The sequence below is a fragment of the Nicotiana sylvestris genome, chromosome 1 (genome assembly GCF_000393655.2).
Source record: "Nicotiana sylvestris chromosome 1, ASM39365v2, whole genome shotgun sequence".
Lineage (NCBI taxonomy): Eukaryota > Viridiplantae > Streptophyta > Magnoliopsida > Solanales > Solanaceae > Nicotiana > Nicotiana sylvestris.
This window is the reverse complement of record NC_091057.1, coordinates 130,926,275-130,945,368: the sequence shown is the minus strand read 5'-3', so window position 1 is coordinate 130,945,368 and position 19,094 is coordinate 130,926,275. Positions and strand designations below refer to the sequence as shown.

General features: G+C 35.7%; 1 protein-coding gene across 1 annotated transcript; it reads left to right on the top strand.

Moving 5' to 3' along the window:
* The first annotated feature begins 1,318 nt into the window (after positions 1–1,318).
* LOC104224302 (ATP-citrate synthase alpha chain protein 2) lies at positions 1,319–6,258 on the top strand. The gene is made up of 12 exons (XM_009775926.2): positions 1,319–1,686; positions 2,269–2,445; positions 2,529–2,690; positions 2,799–2,879; positions 3,261–3,312; positions 3,620–3,734; positions 3,886–3,967; positions 4,584–4,679; positions 4,816–4,917; positions 5,014–5,130; positions 5,223–5,339; positions 6,030–6,258. The coding sequence occupies exons 1-12, from the start codon at positions 1,588–1,590 to the stop codon at positions 6,099–6,101; spliced, it is 1,272 nt and encodes a 423-aa protein (XP_009774228.1). The 5' UTR covers positions 1,319–1,587; the 3' UTR covers positions 6,102–6,258.
* Positions 6,259–19,094: the final 12,836 nt, after the last annotated feature.

Sequence of the window (19,094 nt, the reverse complement as noted above, 5' to 3'; positions counted from 1 at the left end):
TGTTTGGATCATTGTTCCCCATCGTTTTATAATGTATTATATTGTACTGTATCGTATTGTATCATATCGTTTTATGAATACAATGTGTTGGATAGATTGTATTATTTGTTATTGTTAAATAACATTCTGCTGTTTGGTTTGACTGTATCGTACTGTACTGTAACTGATAAGTTTACTAAAATACCCTTAATTGTTTAAATATTAAATTTATCAAAAATTATGCATAAAAATAATTTAAAGAAACAAAACAAAAGAAGGCAAAACACCTTAAGAAAACAGAGGAGTGAGACAGAAGAAGGCAAAATAAAGGAGCACAACTAATTAGAATTGAGCTAAAAGTAAATTAGGAGAAAAATAAAAACAGAAGGCACCAAAACATCTTTAACGTTTGCGGCATAAGTTCTGAAAAAAAAGAGTAGGTTATAGGCTGAAGATTTGGAGTTAAAATAGAAAAAAGGTAAAGGGTAAAATAGAATTGTGGAGTAACAAGTTAGGGCATAGTTGGAAAGAAAAATAGGAAACAATCCCACCTCACCAAATCGGTTGTTTCAAAAAAGGGACTTTTCATTGTTCTGAAACAATGGATTTAACAATACAATACAACCAATTTTAATAAAACAATCAAAACAAACATTATTTTGGGATAACAATACAATACGATACAATGGGAAACAACCATCCAAACAAGTTGTTACTCCTCACATTAAATTATGCCGTAATATTTAACTAAGGGTAGTTTAATCACATTAACTATTTTTTTCTAGATTTTAGTATTTCCTTAATGGGTGTGCCCAAAGCAAATTGGTCACTTATTGTGGACTAATAGTGACTAAATAAAAATATCACGTGCTGGTAACTACTCCCTCCGGTCCAAAATAAGTGATTTTTTGTTTTTTTTTGTGGTCCAAAATAAGTGATTTTTTCAAATTTCAAGAATGAATTAATTATTTTTTTCCTACATTGCCCTTGGAGTAAATAATGTTGGAATATGTGTTAGGAGTATTTATGTGAAGAGATAGTAAAGGTTAATATGGTCAATTTTATTACTAATTAATATTAAAAGTTAATTTTTTTAATTTGTGTGAAAATAACTAAAAAATCATTTATTTTGGACCGGACGGAGTATGTTGAAGTCTTACCGATGCTCCTTGCCAAAGATCTTTTTTACACTTTGGCTAGTGAAGTTAAACATAATGTTTAAATGAGATAATGCAGGATTCAACAAATTAAAGGACACATGTAGAAATAAACAAAGTTGCGGGGGGCAACAAGAACATTATCAGGAATCATATCATAGAATTAAGCAGCATTATTGTTCATTGTTAAACACGCCCAACTACCTACTCATTAGTCCCCACACCTCATTTCATTCTTCTCCTCTCTCTCTCTCTCTCTCTCTCTCTGCTTAAGCCTTCACTCACCAGTTGTTGTTAGTTTGGTGAAACACACCCAATTCATTCTTGTCCCTTAAGCTAATTTATTTCAGATCCTTTTATTTTTCCACTCAGTTATATACCCACCAGGTGTTTGTATTTTTTCTAGAGCTATCTATTGTAATCCTACGTTTGAATTGTAAAGAAAGGGAACATGGCAAGGAAGAAGATCAGAGAGTATGATTCCAAGAGGCTTCTCAAGGAGCATTTGAAACGCCTTGCTGGCATCGATCTTCAGATCTGCTCTGCTCAAGTAACTCTCTTTTTCTTTTTTACTATTCCTATACTATGTTATTGATCTTCTTACTGTCGAATTGTAATGTAAATTTCGGTGATTAGTTTCTTTATTGGTTTTTGCAAATGGGGTTTGATCTGTGCGTCTTTTCTTTTTCTTGTTGTATGATCAGTTAAGCTCGAATCTGCTTTCCGACCGTTAAAAGTTTAATTATTTACTCGTCGTTATGATCAACAGATTGTGTTTGTGAAGTTCTCTTCTGGGTCATTGTCCTTTGCCACTATCCAACAAAACATTTTTCTTCATAATGAAATAGCTCTTTATCTTGCAAAGTACATCTGATACAGCTGCAGAAGTTGAAAGTTCATTACTGTAGAAGATAATATACTATGTGAATTGGATTTTGCAATTTTCATTTGTATCAATCATCTTCCCAACAACAGAAATTTTTAGATTCGTGATGAATCCCTTTGCGTTCTAGATGTACAACGCTTCTTTCTTTTTTTTTCTTTTTTTTTTTTTTTAATTTTTTTTTAACATCATATCCCAGATCATTTTCCTAGCTAGAGTTCTCATGCAGAATTATTTGGTTTTTGATAGGTGACAGAATCTACAGATTTTACTGAGTTAACAAACAAAGAACCATGGCTCTCATCGACAAAGTTGGTTGTAAAACCAGACATGCTGTTTGGGAAGCGTGGAAAGAGTGGCTTGGTCGCATTAAATCTGGATCTAGCAGCAGTTGCCGAGTTTGTCAAAGCACGACTTGGGGTGGAGGTGAGCTGAGGTTTTAAGTGTTTTAAAATCTGTTACTGCTTCTTATTGTGTTATAGTCATCTCACACGTTAATTCATTTCTAGGTTGAAATGGGTGGCTGCAAGGCACCTATAACAACATTTATTGTTGAACCATTTGTTCCCCATGACCAAGAATATTACCTTTCCATAGTCTCTGAAAGGTTGGGGTGCACTATTAGCTTTTCAGAATGTGGAGGCATTGAGATTGAAGAGAACTGGGACAAGGTTAGTTGATACCGAAAGTTTACTCTTTTTGCTCGTCTAACAACTACTATTTGTTAGTTTTTTAAAAAAATGTAACGACCAGATTTTATTTATTTCTATAATATACAGGTCAAGACAATATTCCTTCCAACAGAAAAACCTATGACCCTAGAGGCGTGTGCTCCACTGATTGCTACTCTGCCCTTGGAGGTGATCTAAAATTTTAATTGACTTTTGTTTTATCTTCCTTTTAGAATTAGTCACTGGTCTCGATTAAGCCAACATGAGTCTGGTTGTAATAGGGAGAAAGGTTTTCTAAAACGCAAGGTCGTCGATAACAACCCTTAGAAAGCTTGCTATTGTATTGTGCATTGATGGTAATTCTTGAGGATAGTTATTATAGGTTATATTATTGTGTATCTATCATTTCCAATATTCATTCTGTGAGGGAATTGTTTATATATTGGTCTACTTATTGCTGGACTATCACTTCTGTACTAATAAGTATTTTGACTTCAAAGATTAAAGCATTTGACTACTAACATATCATCTACCTTCATGATACTTGAGCTAAGTTTCTGGCTGACTCAGGTACGGGGAACGATTGGCAATTTCCTAATGGGTGTTTTTAATGTGTTTCAAGGTATGCCATGCTTTACGATGATTAGATGTTTCTTACATGCATTTGTGTTCTACTTTTCTCTTTCTTTTATCTTTTGGTGCTATGTTTTAGATAAGTGCCACTGACTTTATGAGGAAAACATAAGTTTGTTTATTGTTATAAGCAGATGAAGAGGAAATTAAAGTTCCTTTTGGTTTATGTTAAACTAGACCTGTTCTTGATAGCTAGTTTTCTCATTATATTGAAATAGTTTTTTTTGACATCATTATTCTCTAATTTTATCTCATTGATTATACAACATTGTTTCTTTGTCATTGATATTCCCCAGATCTCGATTTTAGTTTCATAGAGATGAACCCTTTTACGCTTGTAAATGGGGATCCATACCCATTGGATATGAGGGGAGAGTTGGACGACACAGCGGCCTTCAAAAATTTTAAGAAGTATGTGTTTTCACTAGCTTTCCGCATGTTGAAGTGCCTATTCCTGTATTACTTTTTCCCCCTCTTAGGAAGGTGTCTAGAAGAAGAAAAATGGTAATCTTTGTAATTCCAGATTTATATAACAGTGTCTCATCTCTCTATGACTTTTCAGGTGGGGAAGTATTGAGTTTCCTCTGCCCTTTGGACGAGTTTTGAGCCCTACTGAAAGCTTCATTCACTCTTTGGATGAGAAAGTAAGTTCAATTATTCGTCTTCATCCAATGGTGTTCTGAGGCCAGAGTTATCAGATTGACTTGTATATTCTTGTCCAAATGATTTTGTTAGAGAAAAACATTATCTCGGATTTACTGTCGTGAACCTATTCTGGACACTGAACTACTGGAGCAAGACTCCATTATAATCCAAGAAAGTTGTGTCCTTAGCGATGTTGGATGGTTTATATGTGATACTTTTCCGTTATTCAACATTTATTCTGTGCTGAGGGCATGGCACTATATGGACTTGCGTGCTGGGGGTGGGTAGGGTTCTGATTTTATGAGATCCTGTTTTAAAATTTTCTGTCTTGAATGTTTATGAAGGTAGAAAAGATCTATTCTTAAACCTTGGCGGCAGTCTATCATCCCTGCCCGCCTGTAAATTTGTTAATATGTGGACATTGACTGTACAAGCTATTAAAAAACATTAGATATGGTTTGATCCCCATTGTTATACAGTATTTGAACTACTTGACTATCATGCTTTTTGGTAAATTTAAGCTTTCTGCCTTTCTAATGATACTTGCTCTTATGGAATTGGAGCATAATATCTGCTGTCTTTCCGTTAGTTATGTTTTATCTTGACATCTTGCAGACTAGTGCCTCCTTAAAATTCACAGTTTTGAACCCAAAAGGCCGTATCTGGACAATGGTGGCTGGAGGTGGTGCAAGCGTTATATATGCTGATACAGTAAGTATATTCAGAACTTATGGTGCAACACCTTGATGCGAGGAAGCATTATCTCTCTTGTCATTATTCCTCTTGCATGCAATGTCAATTCTGATAGTTCTCTGTTTATATACTCTGTTTTTGATATCTTAATCAGGTAGGGGATTTAGGCTATGCCTCTGAGCTTGGTAACTATGCCGAGTATAGTGGGGCTCCAAATGAAGAGGAGGTTCTGCAATATGCTCGAGTGGTTCTAGATGTATGAACTTGACTGCTCTCTCTCTCCTGGTCAACATGCCCATGTGGTGTTCATCCTATTTTAACTTAACCAGTGTCCACTTTGATGCTTTTGTAGTGTGCTACTGCAAATCCTGATGGCCGTAAGAGAGCTCTCATTGTTGGAGGTGGTATTGCTAACTTCACCGACGTTGCTGCTACTTTCAATGGGATTATTCGGGCTCTCAGGGAGAAGGTTGGCTGTGCATTACCATTTAGACTGCAGGTTGTTTAGTTTTCCTATAGATAAAAGGCAGTAAAACTATATTTTCCTTTTAAACTGAACAGGAAGCCAAGCTAAAGGCAGCTAGAATGCACATCTATGTACGAAGAGGTGGTCCAAATTATCAGACTGGACTAGCCAAAATGCGTGCCCTGGGAGAGGAACTTGGAGTTCCCCTTGAGGTATAAAATCAGTCTTTGTTGGCCAAAATATTTTTTCCCTCCTTTATTATAGGGTTACTACAACAGTCCCTGAATTTAGATTATAGCACATAATCCTTTTAACAAATTTTAATGCGCCTCACAAAAATTTGTCATCTACCGGAAAACTAACAATGGAACACTGCAACATTAAGGTGGAAGTTCGAGATAAAATCTTGTGCTTGTAATAAAAATTAAATGACTAAAGAATCAAGTCTTTGGCGCTTGTTGCTCATTATTTCGACCCATCAGAAGGTCCTGAAAATGGATGTTCGAGAAATTTTTTTGTGTCACTGAAATTTGAGGATTAAAGCTCATTAACCTTATTAGACAAAAGAAAGGGATATAAATCTGCATCTGTGCTGTCATCTGAATTTGCCTTTATTTGATTCTAGGGATTCTATTTTCCTTATAGAATCTTCCCAACCACTCACTCATTTTTTCTGAAGTTTGGGGTTGGACATCTAGACTACAACAGGTTTCCAGTTTGAATATAGGAATGTCAACTAATTGCGCTGATAATGGTATAGGATCTGTGATCCGTATAATTTATGAACGTGCACAGGTGCCTTTACCTGTACTGTAAATGCAGTATGTGCCTACTTCAAATTTTCAGATAGGATAGGAGGAAAGTAAGAGATGAGTATAATTGGTGTTGATTTCGAATTGCAGGTTTATGGACCAGAGGCTACAATGACTGGCATTTGCAAACGGGCAATTGATTGCATTATGTCTGAAGCTTAGATGATGTTTACTTTTGATTCATTCATTCAACAATTCCAAGCACAATATGAATTTGTGAACTCTTCATAAGTGCCCAAGTCATGATCCCCAAATTAGAATACTTTTGTTGCATTCTTGTAATTTCCTGCAATTAAAAAAAAACTTTTTTGGATTTTCATTGGCCTGTGATTATGGGTCCTGCAGTTTCGGACTATTTGGAGCATTGACCCGCCCCAAATAGTTTGGATAAAGAAAGCTTGTTGATATATTAGTAGTTATATCCTTCTCACGCAGTGAAGTGCTTCCCTTTGATTTTTAGTCAAACAAAAGTCAAAAGTTGATTTTTTTTTTTTCGGTTTCTTGGAACTATAATGTCATATACAACACAAACCAAGTAGCTCGTGAAATAACAAGACGCTTCATGTTGAAAAAAATATTACTTAAACAATAGTAGTAAGCTATTGACGCACATTAAATGTGAATAGGAAACTTTGATTTTTCTGAAAAAATCAAAACACCAGAGGACTCGATGGACAATGGCAAATCTAGGATTACTGCAACCAAATTCAATATAGAACCTCTGCTATTGCGGCAGTAGATACTCAGCACGGCAAACGTGTTTTGTACGAAATTTTCCCAAAATTCAAAACCCGATGGTTCAGCATTTTAGTCTCTAGATTTTTCATAGTGAATCTGGTTATACATATATACTTAGCTAGCGTTTGGCCATAGATTCCTAAATTTATTTTGAAGAATTTGATTTGGGTGAAGTTTGGTTTGAAGATAAAAATGTGTTTGGACATACGTTTTCAAAATATATTTTCCAAATTTATTTTGGAAAAACATGTATATTATTAGTGTTTGTAAAGATTTTGGCCCAAAATCAGCTATTGAGCTGGTTTTGGGATTTGGGATTTTGCCAAAATATAGGCAAAATCTATGGTCAAACATGTGTTTGCCAAATAAAACCCAAGTTTATTTTGGCAAAATGTATGGTCAAACGGGTCCTTAGAGTCCGTTTGGCCAGCCAAAAAATGCTTATTCAAAAGTACTTTTGCAAAATAGCAGTTTATGTTTGGCTAATTTGTTTGAGTAGTGCTATTGCAAGCTTATTGTGTTTGGCCAATCTTTTAAAAAAACACTTTTACGAATCAAATTATGAAAAAGGACAATAAAGGTTCAATTTGCGATTAGTTTAGAAAAGAAAGATAAATTTAAACATTTATTATAAACAATTTAATTAAAATATAAAAGGTAAAGTAAAAATATAAATTAAAAATTCCAATCAATATAAAATATGGTTATTCCAAAGCAATAACATTGAGTGTTTGGTATTACTTATTATTTACATGATAATTTAAATATATCAAAATACATCATTCAGTATAAATTTAAAATCTACTCGTAGGAATAAGAGAAAGAGAATAAAAATATGACTAAAATAAAAACTGAAGAAATGTATAGTAGAAATAAAAAGAAAAAGGAAAAGGAAAAGAAAAATATTAAATTAATGAGGGATAATTTAAAAAATATAAATTTATTGTAAGGTTATTTTTGTCTTGAATAAATTAATTTTCTGCTTCTGCTTCTTGGAAGAAGCTAGAAATTCTAGCTTCTCCGCAAAAGCAGAAAAACTACTTCTGCTTCATTTGGCCAAACACCTTAAATGTTTAAAAAAAATACTTTTTTTAATAAAAAAAGTACATTTAACCTCCTAAAAACTTGGTTAAACAGGCTCTTATATAGGTAAAAATTGTACGGGCTTCTCTATTTGGTCGCGCTCATTTAACCTATACCCACTTTTATAAAAGTTTTAACTTGTACCAACTTTTTAAACAACTTCAGGTCTCTTTCTCCTCTTTCGTTTTCTGAATGATGAAGCTTGAGATATTGTTATGCGTTCTAGCCTGATGATTCAGATATATATCTGCTTGTCCCATTATGTTTAGTTTGGTCTTATTCACAATAATTTAACCTCTTAGATATTTTAGCTTTACAAGCACATTGGTGAGAAGTATTTTGAAGCTGAGACATTGAGAATATACAAATGGGCTTATGAATAGCCTTGGGTTAGATATAGGCTCAGGTATCTCGTTTTGGTTCTAATTTATTTGTAGTAACTTGTTTTTATGTCGAAAATATTTTTCATTCTTTAATCTTTGAAATGAACAGCATCAATCGCTGCTAATCATGATCTATTCTGGAGAAAGATTATCTTCCTCATTTCCGTGTGTAGACTTAGAACTTCAGCTCTAAGAATGCTGAAATTCAACAAATATAAACAAAAAGTTCAGCTCCTAGAATGCTGAAGTTCAGCAAATATAAAACAAACTTTCAGCCCTAAAATGCTGAAGTTCAATAATTATAAAATAATCTTCAGCTCCTAGAATGCTAAAGTTTAGCAATTACAAAACAAACTTCAACTCCTAAAATGCTGAAGTTCAACAATTACAAAATAGAAACTTTAGCCAAAACATGTTGTAGTTTTATTGGACTGAAGTTTGCCATTGTACTATGAACTGAAGTTTGAGTGATTGCCTTTGTAAGTCAGGCCAAACTTCAGGCAAAAATATCTGAAGTTTTGCTTTGATAAGACTACACTTCAGGCAAAACATTCTGAATTTCAAACTTCAGACATAAATTTTTGCTACTTTAGGCCCGTATGTCTGAAACAATGGTAAAAGTCGATGCAAATTAGGTATAGATGCAAATGCCCCCTTATATAGAGATGAAGCTGCACGAAAGCCAAAACAATGGTAAAAGTCGAAATTGAAGCAAAAACTTACAAGAAACTTACACAAATGTCCCAAATAAGTATCAACTTACCAACCTCTAGCCATTATCTATAGGCTTACCAAAACTAGCCAAGCATATATAAAAATTAAAAAATCAAATAAATAAGGTTCTTTCTCTCAAAGAATCACATGCAAAAATCCATATTTTTAAGCGTGATATGAAATACAAAAACAAAATATACAATATTCCAAAAATCTAAGCAAAAGAGGAACTTTTCAATGGGTGTAGTTAAAATTCATTGAAAACATATAGATAAGTCAATATACAAAATTTGAGGAAGATTGGAGGTGATTTGGACTCGTTTTCTATCAAAATTCATAATTAAATCGAGTTCAAAAAATTCTTTTGCGACACATGTATCAAATATGTATCTCACACACATGTATGCATGTGATACACAATTGATACAAATATGATACATATGCGATACACATATCATTTTTTTTTCATGTTCAGTTTTTACTTCGAATTTTCAATTCAGAACACCTCAAAACTTCACCAAATCATCCCAAAACTGAGATTCAAGCTCCTAAAGATATATCCAATCAATTCTAATAATACCCACTCAAAAAAAAAAAAAAAATTAACCTTTTGTTTTGCTACAAATAGCTAATTGGCTAATATTAGTAATGTTTGACTAATATTAGTAATATTTTAAGAATTGACCAATTTTTATAATGAGCTACTTATAAATGGACATAGGTGGTAGTTTCCGCTCTGGTTGCACCAAATCATATGTATGTTTGCATATAAAATGTATTTTCACTTTAATTTGTAGTATGTATGCAATATGCCTATTCAAGCACACATATTCCTTAAGTTAGCAAGTGCGGATTGTCTTCATGTTCTTAACCTTTTTTTAGTAATAAAGTAAGTATATTTTGGAACATTCATACAAGTGATATAAATTGATTTTTATAGTTAAGATTATTTAAATTATATTTGAAAAACAATCAAAGTAACCCATGCGATTCTTAAATTGTTATTAATATTTAATGCCGTTTTGTTTTGGTGGATGGTTGGAGTTTAAATAAAAGCAAACCTAATAATAAACTATAAAGCATTTCGTATATGGAAAAAAAGTCTCACTCCTTGTGCTTATACTGGGAAAAAACTGAGTCTGAATATGGAAGATGACGTGTCATGACACGTGGATTGGTCAAAAGGTCAAAACGCAATGAATAGTCAAGAGACACGGGAGACAACAAATAGGGGGAAAAGAAAGCAACATAGGTGTGGACCGTTACTAAAATAGGTACGAGTCTCGTACCTATTCGAGTCGTTTAAAGATTAAAGATCAGAAGAAGTTGAAGATACGAATCTAATGACGTAAAAGAATCCTAATACAGCATTAAATGTCAAATACGTTAGAGAATCTGAATTAAATAGAAATGATTATGTAACGTTTCTTTTAAATATCATTTATTGCTCATAATTGCCTCATTAAGACAAAGACATTATATCTTCTCCTAGAATCAATTATAAAAGGGGAAAGACTCAACATCTGTAAGGACACGAAATACGATTGAGATCTTACTGAAATACAAAACTATTTACTGCTTTACCATCATTCTCAAAAATATTTTATTTTCGTCTCCTGATTATCAGTAACCCGAATTTCTTTCTAGCTTTGACCAAAGACTCAGATTTTTGGTTAAACAAATTGGTTCCGTTACCGGGAATCTGATAATCTTTTCTTTTAAGCTACATCTTGTCCATTGTTATCACCATGTCAAACAACAACACCAACAATAATAATGAAAACATTTTGGGAAACCCTGAAAATCAAATCCATCAAAATCAAGGAGATTTACATAACATTGAAGTGGTTCCCTCCCCTCAAAATTCACCACGTCAATCTCGTGAAGGCACTCCTGAATCTCGTGCTGATCAACAAGAACAATCTGAACACTTTGAAGGTGGTACAAATGAAGTTTTACAAAAGCTAATTGATGCACAGGTCGGCAAAGCTCTTCAGGCTCTAGTTAGTCGATTGCCTGTTGCACCACCCACACCAACTCCTAATAATAATACATTGGAGAATCCCCGTTCTGGTCTTGTTAATTCTAGAAATGGAGGAACCACCAGTGAACCACAGAAAGGGGAACCAGGTAATTCAAATAATTCCTATTTGCAAAATTTAGTACTAACCTTGCAGAAACAGATTAAGGAACAAAATGAACGTATTGAGCAAATCCCCGGAGTTCCGCCTGTAATAAAAGGAGTTGACATGGACAAATACTCGCAACAACCTTGGAAGCCAAGTGTTGCTCCCCTTCCAATTTCGAAAAAGTTCAAAATGCCTGACATCCCGAAATATGATGGTACTACAGACCCACGTGACCACGTGACTGCATTTACAACAGGCGTAAAAGGCAACGACTTGACCAAACAAGAAATTGAATCAGTACTGGTCAAGAAATTTGGAGAAACACTCACCAAGGGTGCATTAACCTGGTATTCTCTTTTATCTGAAAATTCTATAAATTCTTTTGCTGAGCTTGCAGATTCTTTTATTAAAGCACATTCGGGAGCACAAAAGGTTGAGAAAAGAATGGAAGATATTTTCAAAATCAAACAAGGAGATTCAGAGTTGCTCAGAGATTTTGTTGATAGATCCAGCGTGAAAGAATGACTCTACCCCGTGTGCCTGACAACTGGGCTGCAATAGCTTTTGCAAGTAATTTAAATGACAAAAGTTCTGAAGCCACGAGAAGACTCAAAGAAAGCCTTCGAGAATTCCCTGCAACCACGTGGAATGATGTTTACAACAGGTATAGTACGAAGCTGCGAATTGAAGAAGATACCGTACCTAAGTTTCATCATGAAGAAAGGGGTGGTTCCAGAAGATCAGAAACCGAAAAAAGATCAGGTAAAAACATATACGATCCATATACGGGACCTGTAGGAAAAGACCCACGGTCAAAACAAGATAGCCAGCAATATGATCAAAAATCGAGGAATAGGGACTCTGGTTCTTCATCGAAATTCATAAATGATCGGAACAAACAAGAGTCACGAGATGATGACAGAAGTTTAAAGGCACGGTTCGGCGGATATAACTTTAATGTCACTACCTCCAAGCTCGTGGCTGTTTTGAGAAGTTTGAGAGATAAGGTGCGGTGGCCAAAAGAGATGCGTTCAAATCCAAATAGACGCAATCCAGATCATTGGTGCGAATTCCACAATGATCACGAGCACAAAACTTCAGAATGTAGATTCTTGCAGAGTGAAGTGGACCATCTATTGAAGCAAGGGTACCTCACTGAGTTATTTAGTGAAAAAGGTAAACAGGCCTATATGAAAAATAGGCAAGAGACACCAAAGCCTCATTCACCCAAGAGAACAGTGAATGTGATAAGCGGGGGAGAAGATATTCACGGCATAACCTATACAGCCTCCAACAAGGTTTCTAAAGTAACAATTACACACATGAAACGGGTACGGCAGGTTTTAGAAAATGAAAGTATTTCATTCGATGATGCAGATACCGAAGGAGTGATAACTCCAAATAATGACGCACTGGTAATATCTTTACTTGTACATGATACTAATGTAAAACGAGTTTTGATTGATCCAGGGAGTTCCGTAAATATTATACTACTAAGGGTATTACGTGAAATGCAAGCTGAAGACAAAATGATACACAAGGCGCATACCTTGTCAGGCTTCGACAATTCAAGTGTGGTAACAAAAGGAGAGGTAATTCTAACAACCTTTGCTACAGGTGTTGTTAAAGAAACTAAATTTCAGGTGGTAGATATGGAAATGGCTTACAATATGATCATGGGGAGACCGTGGATACATGATATGGATGCTATCCCATCAACTCCACATCAAGTTATTAAATTCCCATCACCATGGGGAATTTGCCAAATTCGTGGGGATCAACAAATATCTAGGAGTATCAACGCTGTAACAGGTACGGGCACTGTAAATAAAGAAAAATAGCAATTACAGGAAACAGTTGAAGGATTCAAGGATCAAACCTCAGTTGAACAAGAAAAGACAGATTTAGACTCGAGAACTGATACAATTCAAGAACCTGAAGAGAATGAAAATATCAAAACAACAATTGAAGAACTCGAAGCTGTGATATTATTCGAATGGCCTGAACGGAAGGTTTACATTGGAGCCAATTTAACCTCAGATATGCGAGGTATGCGAGCCAATTTAAACGAAGATCCATCCTTTACACCAATAAAGCAAAAGAAAAGAAAGCAAGGGGCTTTCAAAAACCAGGTGATTCAAGATGAGGTCCAAAAGCTATTAAAAATTAGGTCAATCCGCGAGGTAAAGTACCCTAATTGGTTAGCCAACACAGTTGTTGTACCTAAGAAAAATGGCAAGTGGCGAGTCTGTGTAGATTATACAGATTTTAATAAAGCTTGTCCAAAAGATTCTTTTCCTTTACCACATATAGATCAGTTAATCGATGCAACTGCAGGACATGAACTTCTAAGTTTTTTAGATGCATATTCAGGGTACAACCAAATTAAAATGGACCCTAGTGATGAAGAAAAAACTTCTTTCATTACAGACAGGGGGACTTACTGTTATAAAGTAATGCCTTTTGGTCTCAAAAATGCTGGGACAACCTATCAAAGGTTGGTTACCAAAATGTTCCAAGAATATTTAGGAAAAACAATGGAGGTATATATAGACGATATGCTCGTCAAAACCCAGCAGTCTCATGATCATATTTCTCATCTATCTGTTACATTTGAAATTTTGCGAAAATTTAATATGAAACTCAACCCAGAAAAATGTGCATTTGGAGTTGCATCAGGTAAGTTTTTGGGTTTTCTTGTTTCTAACCGTGGTATTGAGGTAAATCCTTCTCAGATCAAAGCAATAGAAGAAATCCCTGATATCCTTACTAATAAAAAGGAAGTCCAAAGATTAACGGGAAGAATTGCAGCTTTGGGGAGATTTATTTCCAAATCCTCAGAAAAGTGTTTTAAGTTTTTCTCTGCACTCAAAAAGCAAGATCATTTTGAATGGAATGAAGATTGTCAACAAGCCCTTAGAAATTTGAAAGCTTATTTGTCAAAACCACCATTATTGGCAAAACCAAAGGTGGGAGAAAAGCTTCTCATCTATCTGGCTGTATCTGAAGTTGCGGTAAGTGCTGTTTTAGGCCGTGAGGACCAAGGTAAACAATCTCCTATTTATTATGTAAGTAAGTCCTTATTAGATGCTGAGACACGATACCCACAACTAGAAAAGTTAGCATTAACTTTGATCATGACATCTAGAAAATTAAGACCTTATTTTCAATGTCATCCCATTATTGTAGTTACTGCTTTTCCGCTTCGAAATATTTTGCATAAACATGAACTGTCAGGAAGATTAGCAGAATGGGCTATAGAACTAAGTGAATACGAAATCATTTATCAACTCAGGACCGCTATAAAATCTCAAGTACTAGCTGATTTCGTGGCTGATTTTAGTCAGGGGATGCATTTAGAAGCAGAAAAAGAATTACAAGTTTTTAATGGTGCAAACCCGGGGACTTGGGTTTTATTCACTGATGGTTCATCTAATATAAAAGGAGCAGGTCTGGGTATAGTTCTCATACCACCTACGGGTGAAATTATTAGGTAAGCTATAAAATGTCATTCTATAACTAACAATGAAGCAGAGTATGAAGCTGTAATTGCAGGTTTGGAATTGGCAAGAGAACTCGGCATAACACAAATTATAATCAAGAGTTATTCTCAACTCGTGGTCAATCAAATGCTGGGGACTTATACAGCCAGGGAAACTCGAATGCAAGAATATCTCGAAAAGGTACGGGAACTAATTAAGCAATTCCAAACTTGGAAGTTAATGCAGATCCCAAGAGATGAGAATGTGGAGGCAGATGCTTTAGCTAATCTCGCATCTGCAGCTGACGTAGCAAACAATGTAAATGCTTCAGTCATACATTTATTTCATTCCGTTCTCGAACCTGATAAGAATGAGGTAAATTTTAATCATCTAACATGGGATTGGAGAAGCGAAATTATTGCTTTTTTACAGCACGGAACCGTGCCTATTGACAAAGGGAAGGCTCACGTGCTTTGTAAAACTCGATATTGTTTGTATCAAGGAAATCTTTATCGAAAGATGTTCGGTGGACCACTAGCACGGTGTCTCGGACCCTCTCAAACAGAATATGTGATGAGGGAAGTGCACGAAGGACATTGTGGAAATCACGCAGGGGGAAGGTCGCTGGTAAGAACATTGATTTGAGCAGGATAATATTGGCCTAAGATGGAAGACGAGGCAAACAGTTTCGTGTCCAAATGTGATAAATGTCAAAGATACGACAATAATATGTACAGACCAACTGAGTTACTATACCCTGTTATAGCCCCGTGACCCTTTATGAAATGGGGAGTGGATATCGTAGGTCCACTTCCACAAGCAAAAGGTCAGATAAAGTTTCTACTTGTACTCACAGATTATTTCACTAAATGGGTAGAAACAGGAGCATTTAAACAGGTATGAGAGAAGGAAGTTAAAGACTTCATATGGCGAAATATAATATGCCGTTTTGGAGCACCAAAGGAGATCGTGTGTGACAATGGACCACAATTCATAGGAGCTCAAATCACAGAATTTCTTCAAAGTTGGCAGATTAAAAGGATAACGTCTACGCCATACCATCCAGTGGGTAATGGACAAGCGGAATCCATTAACAAAGTCATTATCAACAACTTGAAGAAGAGGTTACATGATTCAAAAGGTAATTGGCCTGAGGTATTACCTGGAGTATTATGGGCTTATCGTACAACGACAAAAACAAGCACTGGAGAAACACCATTTTCAATGGTTTATGGTGCGGAAGCCTTAATTCCAGTTGAAATAGGTGAACCAAGCAAACGGTACGTTTGGGCAACGGAGGAATCTAATGATGAAGAGATGCGGGTCAACCTTGATTTGCTTGAAGGAAGTAGAGAAGCTGCATTGATAAGAATGGCAGCACAAAAGCAAGTAATTGAACGATATTACAATAGTAAAACACACCTCAGATTTTTCAAAATTGGGGACTTCGTGCTTAAAAAGGTGTTCCAATCTGCAAAGGCTGCTAATTCAGGAAAGCTAAGTCCAACGTAGGAAGGACCATACGAGTTGGAGACAATGGACGACAAAGTTTTACCCTCACATTGGAATGCCGTCCATTTAAAGAGATATTACTTCTGAGAAAGTACCCACGGTCAGGTATCGCCATGTTAAAATTTTTCTTTTGCATTATTAAAGTTTTACTAACAATTTTATATGCTAGGCAAAAACCCTAACTCGTGCCAAATGATGAGTCACGACCTGCAAGGCAAAATGGAGTATTCAAAAATTCCCAGCCCAGGGTTACAATTAATCTAATGGAAATACACACGAGTTAGGCAGTCTTCATCTATAATCGCACCTCTGAGTCCCGTATATTTTTCTGTTTCAGGAAAAGGACCAAATTAAAAGAAATAAACAAGTGCTCGAGGCTTCATACTTCACCGCTCAAACACTTGGGGGACTACATATTATACACAGATATGTGTAGAAAAACAGATACGAATATCGAACAAAAGTCGGCCACAAAGAGGCAAGTGTTGAGAAAAAGTTACGAAGTCTTCAGCATTCATCATCGTGTTCAACAAACACAAGACATTTATCATAATATTTTTCCCATAAGAACAACAGAGTCATCTCTCAAACTCATAAATGAAGTCACCTCTCAAACTCTTCATATAAAGATAGGGTCATGACTATGTACTGAAACAGGTTATGAAGAAAAACCTTATTTATTTTATATTATGTAAAAATCTGTTACAAGAAAAACAGTTACGAGGAAGTTATAGATGTATTTTAATACATGTAATAGTCAAAAAACTTGTTAAAATTCATGAATAAAAACTTGTCAAAGTTGTTTCATACAAAACATGTGTATTCCTATTTCTTTCATCGTATTATAACACCATTGTGAAGTTGAGACATCTTCTTCATTAAGTGTCGATAAAATAAAAGGGCCCTCTTTTATAAACCTCATGTTAATAAGTCATGAGAAGAATCATAAAGCATTTTCAAAGGATAAAAATGCTAAACTATTATATAAGTCCTAAATAAGTAAGGAAAAGGCAAGAATAGAACACATTGAAGTACTAACAAAATTTCTTAATATAATTAAAAAGACTAAGTAGAAACTTAGTCAATAAAAGTTTATACAAGTACCCCATTATGATAACTGGGGACTTTCACCAAAAAATCTCTTAAAAACTAAGGGATAAAACCATCATCCAATTGAAGGGGTTAGCACATCAGAAGTTGCAATATTAATTTCACTTTCAGCCACAGGCATGGTGGCAACTTCTGAAGAAGCAGCAATAGGAACGGTTTCAGCTGAGCTTGAGATGTTAGGATCAATGAGGGAAGCAAGAGTCACGGAAGCTTCAACTTCCACAGACTGAGTCATAGAAGTTTCACCCTCTGAAGCTGGAATTGCAACATTTTCAACTTCAACTGCCATAGCAACGACTTCTTCATTTAAAGGTTCTTCAGCCATGGGAGCTTCAATTGACGGAGAGGGAAAGTCAAGTGGTTGTTGGGTTCTCTCAATGGTCTCTAAAACTTTGGCCAACTCTGAGTTTAAATCAAAGTTTTATTGACTGGCCTCTATTAAAGCATCACGACGAGAGTTTAGAAAAGCACAACTCACCTCTATGTTAAAATTCTCCTCAAGAAGTTCATACTCCCTTTCCCACATAGCAAGATCATTCTTTAACACTTGATTTTCAGCTAAAGAGGATTCAAAGGATGCTTCAAGGGAGGCATGAGAACTCTCTAAGTTGTTCTGAAAATGAACACTCAAGGCGCTCCTTATCTTTCTCAAATTGGCTTGAAGAAGCCTTGGCAACTGCTAGCTCAGAAGTCAGACCTCGCTTTTGTTGCTCCAGGAGATTTCTACTCTCTAGCAATTCTTCTATAGTTCCTTGAGCATTCCCAAACTGCTTCCAATTGGCTGCTTCTAGCTGTGCTCCCCTGGCTATTTCCTCAGCCTCGTGGATAGACTTTTCAGACTCACGGGCTTTCATTTCTAGAAGGGAAATTCTTCCCATCAATTCTGTACCAATGAGGTTAGCCTGCAGTGACAATTTATAGAAATAAGATTTTTTTTTTTAAAAAAACTTGTTAGTAAGTAAAGGAAGAATACATTCAAAGTAGAATGAACAATGTCATTCATCAAAGTTAAGCACCTATGGCTGTCCATCTTCTTCTTCTCAATATCTCCAATCAAAGGCCTAAGCCAGTCATCTGCTCCACCAGACTTCCTTAAAAGGCTGTTGTTAGCAGGAACTTCAAGCGTAACGCTCCTCATAGCCAAACTTCTGCTACTAGAACCCTCCTCTGCATATCGAACAAAGGAAGAGGGAGCTATAGAAGGAAGAGTGGTAGAAGAAGTGAAAATAACAGGAGTCATAGGACTCGAAGCAGGTAAGGGAACAGAAGTAGGTAAAGAAGCAGGAAAAGAAGGAATTGGAACAGAGGAAGAAAGAGGAACTTCATCTAAAACTGGACCTAGTTCTCCACTTTCAAAACCACCAACGAAGAGACGATGTATAGATTCGTTGGTATCCCTCGGAGTGGTTTCATCTTCAGAGGGAATGTGAACAGGTTCAGTAAGAGAGGCATAGACGGGGGTAACTTCAACTTCATTCTCGGAAACTATGTGTCTCCTGGCTCTTGGTCTAGCTATCAAAGAGGTGTCTTCGTCTTCATCGTCCTCAGAATCTTCTTCTACAACTTTCCTCTTTGACAACCTAGCTTGAGTTCTCTCCACAGAAAGAGAAGTACCAGAAGAGGCTCGAAGGGCAGTAGCCACTTCGGTTGTCATTCCTCGAATAGCAAATCCTGACAAAAAGAAGGATTTTAAAAAAAAGTTAGAAAAAAATAAAAATAAAGGACTTGTCATACGAAAAATGATAAAGAGATGCATACCGTGAGTTTTCACTTTCCAACCATGTAAATTGGAAATGGATTTCCACGTTTTTGCCTCCATAGGCACGACTCTCATGATTAAATCTACCTAACCACCGAAATTAGGAACGGGTTCCACATCTCCCATGGTTGCTATAGAAGAGCAAAAAAGGATGAAATTAGAAAAGAAGTTGAAATTCTTAAGAGGTAAGAACGGTAAGTAAAAAAAACTTACGTGCAAAGTTCCACTTCTCAGGGAAAGGGATA